Below are 13,362 nucleotides of genomic sequence, written 5' to 3' on the forward strand. Positions count from 1 at the left end.
TATCCTTCACTTTAATAAGAATAAAATGAGGCTGCTCTATGTATTATTAAACTTCATTTCAGGCTGAAATTGAATTATAAACTAGCCATAGTTCCTCTCATGTATCACAAGTTATTGCCCTATGATTCATGCTTCTGAATGGTTTTCAATCTTTTAGAGGCAGTAGGGAAACTGTCTTAAAATAGCCTGAATATAGCGCAATGAATATTTTTAAGAAGTCTGTAATTTTGGAAACTTTTATAGAAACATTTTTACTAACAACGACCCTGGAAAAGAATCTGCGGTAGGCTTTTAACGTGTGAGTTACTGTTGTTTCCTTGCTTATTTTTTTTTCCTGAATTACTGATATTTTAAAAGACCACATTTATCCCCAGATAAGCCATCGTGATTAAATGGGACCCTTTTATCCAAACCCTAAGATCTCAGTGGGGCATTGTGGCATAAGCTCTCTTGGCATCATTCTGTCCTGAAGGATTACATTTAAATGTTCAACTTGCCTCTTCTCTGCTGAAGAGTTCCTGTCTTCTCCCCTTCTGAGTCACTCTGTCACAAATTACTCACCACCTCACAGAGTGAGGTGTTAGGAAGAATAAAGTCCCTAAAGCCAGACAGACCTGGTTAGAACACTGGCTCTGCCAATTCCTTAGTTCTGTGACTTGGGGCATGATCCTGAGGTCCCCAAGGTTCTGATTTCTCATTAGTGGACCAGGAAAAACAGGAGTTCCTTCAACACTGGGCACTGCGAGGCTCAGTTTGTGATCCTGGAGAAGTACTAGTACAGCATCTAGCCCAGAGTGATTGTGAAATTCTGCACACATCTGCACATATGCATGGGATCATTGAGCCCAGGATCAAGTGCCGCTGCAGACCAGCTGTGCAGATTTGGGCAAGACATCCACCCTCTCTGAAGAGGTCAACAGTTGTTTTCCTCAGTTCAGTTCCTTTCACTTTAAGTTAATAATAATTAACAATTGGCAGTTCTACGAACCAGACGCTGCTGTAAGCACTTCACATATGTGACTTCTTCAAATATAGTCAATGAAAGTTTCTTCCTAATTCTGGCAATAATGGGCTTATCACTTTTGGTTTTTGGCATGTTTATGAGTTAGGAAATTTTGGCTTTTTCTCATGTCCTTGGTGGCATTTTAATGAGAAGTAGAAGGACTCTGGATGTTATGTTAACCTTTCTGTTCCTTAAGGATAATTTACACATCTGTCCTCCAATTCTGTTTGCTTACTTTTACAATAAATTAGTAACCAGAGGACAATCTCTTTTTTCAGTTCCCAAATTATTTAGTGGTATCTTTTTGCTATCATGCACTAACAAAGCAATTGATATGAAATGGTTTACGTGGAGCACCCAGCAAACTCTCTGACCTATTGTAACTGTTTAATAAAGGTTTACGGAATAAACAAATCACTTTAATCTACCAGGCTTGTTGTGTTAAAAATAGTTGTAAGGTGACTCTGACACCGTTTGTTTATAGTGACCCTCTACTACTTCCCAGTGGTCACCTATATTTTTCTTAAAACATGCCGAAAAACCATCACTTTTCATGCAGAATTTTTCAAGGAATCCATTCCAAGATTTATTCGGATATAGTTTTGCAAATTCACTTTTAACTCTTTTTAAAAACAGAGACCACTAGCTCACATACTACTTTTAGGGTTCCAAATGTTCTAGGGGGTAGAGTGATGAGTTTGACTTAAAACGTATTTAAGATGTTCAGCTGTGAAGGCCATCAGTCACCTGTGGTGCCCAGTCCCACATTGAGAAGCATCTGTGCTCTTTGATGGCTCATTTTACAGGGAGGGCAGCATCATCTCGGTCAGTCACAGAAGTGGAAGTCCAGCCCAGGCAAGGGGGCTCGTCCTCTGCTGCCCACCCCGTCTCTCCTCTTGTAGGTCATCCTTCCCAGGTCCTCCCTCTGGTGACCCCCGTGAAGTGCTTTGCCCTGAACTCCTGCACTCTTTGTGGAGATTGGAGTGAGAGGAGTTTTAAGAAGCCGTGGTCAATAGATTCATGCTCAGAGAGAGAGAGAAACCTGCAATGGAAAGGGGAGCTGGGGGAACTTTATGTTAAATGGAGATGGGCCTGAGGTTGCACAGCTATTCACACAGACCAGTGGCTAATAAATACAATGGGCAGCTACCAAGCAGTAAAACAGCAGTGAAAGCATCCTGGGTCTGCACGGCCAGTCCCAGTAAAGCAGCATCCACCCAGGGATCTGAGCAGGGCTCATTCCCACTCAGCTGGTCAGTGTCTTCCCTTGAATATGGGGTACGGGGAGATTTCTTAAATTGCTTTGAACTCAGTCACATTCTGGGGCCAGTAGATCTATTGGTATGGTAACCTATTTCTATGAGGGGGTCTGGCTTTCCTATTAAAGGTCATGATATAAAGTCTCCTTTTCTTATGCTATAATTGGATTGAAAGTGGAAAAGAAAATTCATTTAATACATAAAGTAATTAATAGCACAGGTCGTGCCTAAACAAAGCAAAGGTGGTGATGGGGCATCTGACCAACTGACATTTGGGAAAGTCTCAAAGATGTCTAGGGCCCTTCCAAGTTTAGTATTTCGCAGCTCAGAGTTGTCTCTGAAACAGCTGGGATTCAAACTCTCACAGAGGGGATCTGTTTGTAAGACTTTGTGATTAAAGGAATGGGGATTTGTCCTGTCTTTGTCGGCTTCTTCAGCCCAGCTCTGTGTTTGCAAAAGGCTTGTCTTGCAGTGACTAGTTCATTCTTTTAGCTGGCATGTGGTGAGGGGATTTCTTGTGTGTGGTCCTTGCTATTTGGTGTTGCAGCTTGCTTGTCAGTGATGCTGGGAGGTGCCTCATTTTCTGGGGCACACTCATGGATGTAGTTCAGTGTGTTTGGGGTGCTGGTCCTGAAAAGGAGTTACCATCATATCAAAATGCTAAAAGGAAGGGAATGGATGTGATGTGTTCACTCACTGAACAATTTGCTGAGTCAACTCTATGGGAAACACTGTGTTAGGCACTATGGGAGCATCAGTCGACCCTGAATCCACTTTCCTCAGGAATTTTTACCTCTAAAGATGTCTAGATCCCATGACCTTGGAGAAGTACCTTGAATTGGCTAGAGACCAACTGGAGTGTGAGTGCAGGAAGCTGCCAAAGGTTCGAGACTTAAAAAGTACTGAATTCTGAAGACTAAGGGGGAAGGTTTCAGGAAGACTGTGCTAGAGCAGGGTAGAACTGTGACCCCAAAAATGTGGGCTCCAGAGAATTTAAAAAGTGGGATAAAGCAAGGCAATCCAGAATTTGGGAAAAGTAAGTGAAAGGGCATGTCTGGGGGAAAGGAGGGCATGTTAAGGGAGTGATCGCATTTCTCCATGGATCCCAGCGTTAGGAAATATACAAACAACAATCACTTCTGTGCATCAAATTGCACAGATAAAATATTTTGGGGGCAAACTGAGGCTCAGAGAGATTGAGTAGCTTGTTTAAGCTCAGATCACTCATCTGACCCAATGAGAATTTGACCCTAGGTTTGTCTAATTTTTTTATATTCCCACAGTGATGCCTGTTCGTCAACAGGCTCACTTCACCCTCTATAGGACTCTCTGAAGGCAAGGACTGTGGGCTTATTCTCCTTGTCTTCCAGCACTGGCAGGCTCAATACTTATTTGTTAAGAGAAGTGAAATAATAAATCAACACGCAGGCGCCTTTAGAACAAGCCTATGATCAGAACAGAGACCAAAGGCAGATTTCTCTATTATCTGAGACAGTCTGCCCAAGACTCTGCAGACCCCGAGGTTGGGCTGACCCTGGTCTGATGGCCCCGGGAATAAAAGAGTCATCGAGCTGCCACGACGAAGCAGCAGCACTGCCAGATGATGTGATGGATGACGGCCACAAGTCCCTCTGGACTCTTGCATGCTCCCCCGCCCATCTATAATCCTTAGATCACTGACGCAGCATGATGTAATGGGCTTTCCATCGCTCTAATAGTCTGGCCTGTCAGTGTGGATTTATCTCAACATGTACAGGGACATGGGGCCTGAAGCCTATTCAGGACTATATGATGGAAGAGCTTTAACAAAATGAAGAGTCTACTATGGCAGACCTCAATCTAACCTTCTCAGCTCCCCAGATGAATCCCCTCCCAATCCCCACAGCACCTATGGTGGCTAGCCTTGGACAAACTTAGCTCCCTTCTTGAACTACATGGTGAATGAATGAATGAAATAAAAAATGAATAAATGCTAGATATGAATTCCAATAAACCCACAGATTTTATTTCCAATAAATAAGTGGTACACATATCTGTCAATTTTGAAAGTAGTTCTTTGGGAAACTGGTATGTGGTTGGATTTGTACAGTTCCCAGTTTCTAGAGGATTTTCAATGTATTTTAACTGGTAATTAAGACTGTGGGCTCTGGAGGCCAAATGTGAAGAGTAGAGTATCAAGCTTATAATTTACCAGATATGTGACCTTGCACAAGCTACTAAACTCTCAGACTTCAGTTTATCCATCTGTGAAATGGGGTTGACACAAGAAATAACAGAGATAACACAGATTAAACAGCATGATCTTCACCTCGTTATCTGAATTCTGGCCTTCTATGGAGATGGTCTTTCTTGCCTGTTTTGCCGATGAAGCAACTGAAGCTCAGGGGGATTATGTTATTTGCCAAAGGTCACAGTGTCACCAAAACCCAGGACAGCTAGCTCACCACAGTCCATCAGCCAGAGCCACTTCCAATCTGAAATGTTCCCAGATTCTTTGTAATTCAGGTAATTCTTCCTGACCCTATTACCCCATTCAATTCTGAGGGCTATAAACAGCCCCCACTCTACTCAGAGGAGAAGCTGGAACTTGATCTCCTGGAAGGAAATCTAATACATACAGACAGCCCCACTTGCTCAGAGCCAGAGCCCCTGAAATTACATTTAACACCAAGCAGAAAAGGGAAGGAAGGGCAGGCTTAACGAATCCAAGGCTGCTGTTATTTATAACAGAAGAGAAAACAAATGAATGCTGGTGTCTGATCACATTTGCCACTTATCAGCACCTCTCTCCACACCTGCAGAAGCCCTCTATTCACGTGCAACAGTGAGAACTTCCTTTTCATCCACAGTCCTTAGGGTTTTTCAGCTCTAGCTGCCCACTGGAATTACCTGGGTGCCTTTAAAAAACACATAAGTATGCAGAGGTACATGAAAACTACCCATAGAGAGTTCATATTCAAATGGTCTAAGACAGGACCTGGTCTTCATTGCTTTTTGAAAGCTCCCAGGTGATTTGAATGCACAGCCCAGGCTGAGACCACAGCTGTAGGTTGTGGTTAATGAGTAGTTGATTGGTTTGGAACATAGAGTCATCCCATGTTGTAGAAATTCCATTTCAGATGGATTCAGTCACAGAAACTCATGATGCCCAATCATAAGGTGTTGTTTCCCAAACCAGTCCCTCACCCCCTCCCAGTTCTTGCCAGGTTCTTAGTACCCTACTAAAATCTGGATAAAGCCCTCCATTTTGCCTGCATAAAACCTAGCCTTGGCACAGCCATCTCACCCTGCTAAAACTAGGCCATGACACCACCATATTGTAGAAGTCCTTGGTTATCACGAACACTATTTTCTCCTCCAACCTCCAACCTGACACAGAATACATACCTGAAACACGCTTCCTCCCTCTGCTTCCTCCTTGAGGTCCTCCAGGCCTGTGCCACCATGGCCCTCCTGCTTCTGTTTGCTCTCCCTTCCCACACAGACACACAAGGATGCTTCTCAGAAGTAGCCAAGCATACTGGGTCATTTCCTGGTTGGCTCTGAGTCATACGGGATAAAATGCAAACTTCTCAGCAAAGCGCTTCACATTTTCACCTAGTTTCCTAACCACATTTTTCTGGGGCTACTCCATGTGATTTACACCCTAGCCAAACTCATCTATGTTGCATTTCCGGAACACACCATTCACTACCACACCCCTGTGCTTTGGCCCAGGCTGTTCTTTTCACCAAATATGCCCTCTACGCCAGTGCACCTGGTGAAATCTGACTTGTTCTTTAAGATCTCTGACACCTTAGGGCCCACTCCCCACCTGTGCTGGCCGGGCCCTGGGCAGAGTCTCTTCCAGCATTACTGTTCACAGTCCTCCCTACTGCCCAATGGAGGAGGAGGTGCTCTTTTTATGCCCACATGAGTAGTGTTTTTTTAAAGCACATTTTCTTGACAATGGCTTGGATGTGGCCTGAGGACAAGGTGTGGCAGGAGAAGGAGAGCTGAGAAGAGAAGTGAAAGAAGAGGGGCGGAGAGAGATAAGATGGTTAAGTCATATGACGGGTACTGGGGGCAAGGGGCTAACAAAGAGACTTTAGCTAGCAATTCTTCCTGGAGTCTTCACCGAATAACAGAGAGGCCAATTAACCAGTTTGAATTGTTTGCTGTTTAGTGCTTGCTTTGCGTCTCTCATCTCTGCTAATTCCCTAAACTCTCAGCAAAGGTGACTCTATATGCAAATGCCCCGAGAAAGCCATTTGGAAAGAAATCAATGCAAGGGGCTTGGAGGACATCCCTGCTGGCTCAGAGCAGAGTGATGAACAGGAACAGCAGGTGAGGCAGAACTGAGATGCAGAATTTACTGGGGCAGGAAACTCAGAGCCCAGTGACATGGAGAAGGCCATATCCTCTCTACCCCACACCTCCTGAGCTGTAAGGACATGGGCAGAATTGAAAAATAGCCCGCTGGTATTCCCAGCATGTGTGCATATGTGGAATAGAAGGAGGTATGTCCTACCTTTCATTTAAATCTCAAAGATGGAGTGACCCCAACAGGTACTTGGCTGATCTGCCAGAGCATGAGTACCACACAGGCCAGGCTTTCAGACAGGAGAAACTGGGCAGGCAGACAAACGTGCCTCTATACTCACTTGCTCAGCTCAAATATGTTTGCATGGGAATCTTGGGGCAGAAAGCTTTGTCCTCGTCCCTCAGATGTCGGCTCAAGACTATACAGGTTTCTAAGGCCTCCAAATAACCAATGAAAAACAATCAAGTCATGAAGGCCTTTGAACACAGTTGGTGATGACCCATCTGAGAATAGAGAGCTCCAAAATAATTACATTTCCCCATGCAGCCCACAGAAAAGTGCCGAGTGCACCACTTGCAAGGTTATTGTGTTGGTGCTGAGTCGAGCAGTTTGGGCCCTTTGTTTCAGAGAGCAGTGCTTATGTTTGCAAGATACCAAGTACTCCCAGCAGTGATTCATCTGGACGTGCTTCCCTGCCCATCATGGATTGGGGAGGCTTCCTCCACCCCAAGGAAGCAGGGAAGGCAGTTCACATTTTTTAGGAGACCGTATGCTAAGCACTGAGGCCCGCACTCTTTATTAACAGCTCAGTGCCCTCTGCCTTCTTCCTCCAAGGCCAAATCTTGATTATGATCACTTAAAGATGAGCAGAGGATGAGGAAGAGATCTTCTGATCTCAGGATAGGGGACTTTAGCCCCATAGGTCCAATCCAAGGGGCTTGCAGGCCAGATCCAACCAATCCAGCCTGCCACCTGCATTTGTAAAGTTTTACTGGAAGACGGCCATGCCATTCATTTACACATTTTCTGTGGCTGAGTTCATGCCACAACGGCAGCACTGTGTAGCTGTGATACAGGTTGTATGCAGCCCACAAAGCCCAAAATATTTACTTATTCTTTGGTCACTTACAGAAAAAGTTTACTGACCTTTGACATGACTTGACATGCCCCAAATTGTATTGTTTTCCCCCAAAACCTGCTCCTAGCCTGTTTTAGAAAATGGCTGTAGGTGCTAAAACCACGATTGGGCTTATTGCTCGTTTCCATCCTCTCTCTGACTACCCATTTCCATTAAGTCACTGTGTCAACTGATTCTGTGCTGAAATCTGTATTTCTACTATGTGTCACCTTTTCTCATCCCCCTACTGTAGTCGAGTTGAGTTCTGTCCCCATTCTCAGGTAAGACATCAAGACAACTGTGGGTCTCGGCCTTGTGCACCTCAATTCCACTGCCTCTCTCCTGCAGAAGTAGTCTTTTAAAAAAATATCTGATTTTGTCATTTCCTCCTTACGATATTTAACATGCTTTCATCACCTACAAAAGGAAGCATGCGTTCTGACCTTGGCAATCAAGACCCTCCAGTCTGACCCTTGACAATCTCTTCACCCTCCTCTCCCATGGCTACTTCTACATCAACAGTGTAGGGTTCAGAAATTCCACACTGCTTACGGTTTCTCTGCAGCCATCATACTGTTTCATCCCTCCATATCTTAGTTCTTCATGCTGTTCCCTCAGTCTGTAATTCCCTCTGGATAATTTCAATCTGAAATATCCTTCAAGTCATTCAATACCATGTTCAAATGTCAACTCAATCTCAGGAAGCCTTTCTTGATGTCCTGTCCCATCAGTACAGTCAGTTCACCTATTCTCCTCCTTTAGCTTATACATGCTTCAGTTTTTGTGCCTTTACTTCATTCTAATGTCCTTCCTTGGATCCTCTCTTCTCAGCAAAACTACAGAATTATTGAGACCAGGGACCCTATTCATATGCCCCTGCATCCCTAATCTCTAAGCACAACATCTAAAACTCAGTAGATATTTGTTAATTGAATTAAGTGAAGAAATGTGTGAATAAACAAATGGGTGAATGCAGACACAGTCACTATCCCCACATTGCCATGTAAGAAAACTCTTTCCACTCTCACCCTTTCTTTAACCCAGTAACTTGTCTCTAAAAAAGAACCAGAAGAAAAGGGGAGTGGACACAGTTTAATATGAGGACTAAGGCTAATGACCAAGCAGAATTTCCTTTTCCATTAAGCAACCATTTGTTGAGCACATACTATATGCCAAGCATGTACCAAATTATTTACATATAATTATCTGAAACCGTCGCATGGGGAGGGGTAAGGACAATGAGTAGATCAGCCCCATTTTTATAGGATAAGGCTAGATAGTGACCTCCCAGGGTCTCCCAGTGAGCTAGTGATGGCTCCAAAGGTAGGACCCACCTCTGCTGGTTCCAGAGCCCAGCGGTTGCCATCATAATGTGCTGCCTTCCTGAGCTTTCCTGCAACTCAGCTCCACTGAGTTCTACTTGTTATTTAATTTTGTGTGAAGCAAAGTTAGAGGCTCGCCAGCCTGAAAAAAGCCCAGAATAATTTTGTATTCGCTGTCCTAGTTAGTTTTTTTTTTTTTTTTTTTTTAAGAAAAAATAAATCAGGGCAGCATGTTCCCTGGCCTCATTCCCACTGTTTCTAGGATTGCCACACAACACAGCTTGGTAGGAGCCCTGGAGTGGGCAGAGCTGACGCCCACATGGTGACAGGCTGGCTTTCTCGAGCCTTGTCCCAGGGTCCTGGCGGTGTGAATGGGGAAAGACAGTTAGTCAGTCCATAAAAGGAAAGAAAACCACCTAATCATGAGAGCTGCAGATGGACTTCATAAAATGTTGGACTCACGGGATGCAGGAGAGAGAAGTGTGTTGGGGGTCAAGAGAGCTGGGTTCTGTCCAGGGTCTAATATAGGCTTGGGACATTGGTCAAGACCTTTCCATTTCTAAGCCTTGATCCACACCTGAGAAAAGAGATGACTGGCTGGTGTCGTGGGCTGAACTGTGTCTCTCTCAAATTAATACGTTGAAGTCCTAACCCCTAGGACCTCAGAATGTGACTGTATCTAGAGATAGGGTTTCTAAAGACATCATTAAGTTAAAATGAGTTCATTAGGGTGACCTGCTCTAATATGACTGGTGGCCTTATAAGAAGATATTTGAACACAGACATAAACAGAGGAAAGAAAATGTGAAGACACAGGGAGAAGACAACCATCTACAAGGCAAGGACAGAGGTCCCAGAAAAACCACCCTGTTGACACCTTGATCTTGGACTTCCAGCCTTCAGAACTGCAGGAAAATACATTTCCATTGTTGAAATCACCCAGTCTTTAGTACTTTGTTTTGACAGCCCTAGTGAACTAATGCAGCTGGATGCATCAGACATCCAGCTTCTGCTCCAAGCTATGGCACCCAAGTGGATGTGTCTAATTCTGGGATCTCAACCGGAGAGAACAGGATCATGAGAGGCCAAAAAAGGCAGTCAAATACAGAACTGAAACTAGGTCTGAGAAGAGAAAACTCTGAAAGAACAACCTTTCCTTCATATGTCCAATGTAAAAGGGACAATATTTGTTGGGTTTTGTGGGAGGCAAGTGGCCACCCTCAATGGCAGTAGCAGAGAGACATGTTGTCTCAGCATGAGGCTGGGATGTGCATTACTTTGAACTTCCTATCTCTGGGGGCATTGAAGCAAAAACCCAAAGACAATGTGGTGAAGGTGATGCTGAGGGCTCCCACTGTGTCATGGCGGAAGGAGGAAGTGGCATGAGTGCAGAAGGTGGCGTGACATACAAAACCACTTCACAAAACTTTCTCAATAAGGAGACAGGCTGCCAAATAAAGGCATAGGATTCCTGTGCCTGGAGGTCATCGGGCAGGGTTCCGAGGCCACCACTAGCAGGTGGAGATTCTGACTCTTGGCCAAAGCCTGGAACTTCACCCATCAGACAAATCTTTTGAGTGTCCATTGTGTGTTAGGCACAGTGCAAGAGAAGAAAAGATTCAGTCCCTGCCCCCAGGCAGTTAATACTCACCCCCTCATCCACGGCTACAGTTTGAATGTGTCTCCACCAAAGTTCATATTGAAATTTAAGCCCTAATGCAACAGTATTAAGGGGTGACTGAGTCATGAAGGTACCACCGTCATGAATGGGATTAATATCCTGATAAAAGAGCTCCAGGTTGAAGGGAACTATCTCTTGATCTCTTCCCTCCCCACTGCCAGGCAAGAACACAGTGCTCCTTCTCTCCAGAGGACTCGACAGCAAGGCACCATCTTGAAAGAAGAGCTAAGCCTTCATAAGGCACCAATCCTACCCATGACTTGTCTTGGGCTTCCAGCCTCTAGAACCATGAGAAATAAAGTTATGTTCTTTATAAACAACCCAGTCGCAGATATTTTGTTATAGTAGCACAGAGGGACTGAGATACTCATTCATTTATTCATTTATTTACTCATTTGCTTTATCAAAGAGCCTTCCTCGACCATCTCACCTAAAATAGCAACTCTCAGTCCTCTTTCCCTGTTTCATTTTCCACCCTAACACCTACAGCCTCCGGCCATATTCTATATTTACTGCTCATGTGTTAACCTCCTTCACGGAAATGAAAGTACCAAGACAAAGGAAGCTTGACTGTTTTATTCATTGCTATACCCTCAAGCCTAGAAAGTCAGTAAATAGTTGATTCTATGTGCAAGGCATGGAAGCAGGTGCTAAAAAATCAGAGGTGAATTTGACAAATTTGGTCCTTGTTTTATGGCCTTTAACACATGCAAGATCTCATGTGTGAGAAGAAACATGCCAACCAAAGAAAACTGAGAAAACAGAAAGAGGTAATAGGTACTGAGGGAAGCACTCTAAGATCAGGCACTCTAAAACCTTTTTTGCCTTATTTCTTTGAATTCCCATAGTGTCTCTATGAACTTAGGTGCTATCATTATCCCTACTATACAGATGAAGAAACCGAGGCTCGGAGAGATCAAGTAACCTGCCCCAAACCACATGGTAACAGGGTTTGATCCCAGATCTGTAGGTATCAGAGTATGGCCCTTAAGTCTGGATACCCAGGGACCCTGTCCTGGCTCTGGCTTTTGAGATTCCACTAGAACCCTCATTCAGCCATGCCTATCTGCACAGGGGAAGGAATCTGCAAGACCAAGGGGGATGTGCCTACCTGGAGCCCGTGTGCCCCCTGCTGTCCCACAATTGAGCACCCAGGACCCTGCAATTCCCTGCCTGACACCCCAAGTACCTGCTGGGCTCCATGGGCCTCATCCTGTTCTCTGCTCCTAGAAAAACCCAGGCCCTGTATGAGCATGAAGAGGCCTAAGGGGAAACCCGGGGGGCTGTTTTGTGGGGGATGAAAGGAGCTTAGATGTATGGGCTGGGGGTCCACAGCAGGCATGAAGCCCCCCATGGTGTGGGAGGGGAAGTGGCAGTCTGGGGTACAGAGGACCCCACCTGTGCTTGTACTACAGCTCCCCACTCACAGAAATTAGGGGCAGGCCTCTCTGTGGGATCTAGGACCTGAGGCCTTAATCTCCAGACTATCCCACAAACACTATGTCCCCTCTACCCCAGAGCCAGCATGGGGGCATGGGTGATGAGCAGGATGCCTGCTCTCTGCAGTCACGCAGGATGGCTGGGCTTTGCCATGTTGCCCTGAACCAGTGAGGGAAGGTACTGAATCCAGATGGCTTGGAGGAGGAGCCCACAGGATCAAGGCAAACACCCAAGAATGGGAAAGTGACATAAGGCACGGGCTTCCCATCAGCTGGCCCTCAGGACTCATTGTCTGCACACTCCCCTACACACCTCACCCTACTCAGTCTAACCAGGCTCCCTGCTGCAGGGGACAACAACACCCCCAGTGTCATAGTCATGCTGCCTAAGAGTGGGTATAGAGGGGCAAATCGACTGAGGCTATATAAGGGAGAACCAAATCGTTCACCTTCGGCAGGCCAGGCCAGCCTCATAATTAGAGAGACAAGATGGTGAGGTGGCTATAGGTGTGTGCTCAGGGAATGATCCCCTGAGTTCCATCTGACACTGACTCTGGACAGCTGGGTGAACACGCCCAAGTTACCTGAACTGGCGCAAGTGATTTAAAGTCTCTCCTGCACCCCAATTTCCTTCTCTGTAGAACACAGAAAATTATACTCTCCACCTCAAGTCTTGTGGTGACAACTAGAGAGTTAATATATCCAAATCTACAATGAGTATATAGAACAGTGCCTGGTACAGACTAAATGTTCAATAAATACCATTTTTTACAATACTCTGTATCTCTTCTCTTCCCCTCAACTTGAGCACCTCCTTCGTCTTTGGGTATTGTAGTTTCTGGTTCCTAAAAGTATCCACTGTACCACTCTTTCTCATTTTTACCTGCCCCTTCCTAGGCCACATCCTCTCTCCTAAATTACTGCAACACTTCCTAACAAGTCACATGCCTCACATTGTATCTCCCCAAAGCATTCTCAGGCCCAAGCCACAGAGACCTCCTGATAATGTAAATCTGCTGTCACATCCCTACCCGCCCATTCAGTTACTGAGCTCTTTATTATCATGTTCAGCATGTATGTGCTGAGTGCCTACTAAGTGCCAGGCATTCTCTGAACACTGGAGAAGGAGGATTGAGCACCAGTAAACAAGAACATTGCCTTTATGGAATTTCTCATGGAGGGAGGCAGACAATACACAAATAAGCATGAAAGTAGCAAGTAACGCCAGGAGATCTGCA

At 45.1% G+C, this 13,362-nt stretch overlaps 1 protein-coding gene across 2 annotated transcripts in view; it reads right to left on the reverse strand.

Moving 5' to 3' along the window:
- The window catches only part of KCNQ3 (potassium voltage-gated channel subfamily Q member 3), a 364,542-nt gene that overhangs the window by 200,345 nt on the left and 150,835 nt on the right, over positions 1-13,362 (reverse strand). The window contains exon 1 of one of the 2 annotated variants that reach the window (XM_054498085.2): positions 5,650-6,315. The exons of the other annotated variant lie outside the window; for it this stretch is intronic. Coding sequence (XP_054354060.1) covers positions 5,650-5,813 — 164 coding nt within the window. The 5' untranslated portion in view covers positions 5,814-6,315. Of the gene's footprint in view, positions 1-5,649; positions 6,316-13,362 lie in introns of those variants that run through there. 2 annotated transcript variants of the gene reach the window in all.

Source organism: Pongo pygmaeus, chromosome 7, assembly GCF_028885625.2.
Source record: "Pongo pygmaeus isolate AG05252 chromosome 7, NHGRI_mPonPyg2-v2.0_pri, whole genome shotgun sequence".
NCBI lineage: Eukaryota > Metazoa > Chordata > Mammalia > Primates > Hominidae > Pongo > Pongo pygmaeus.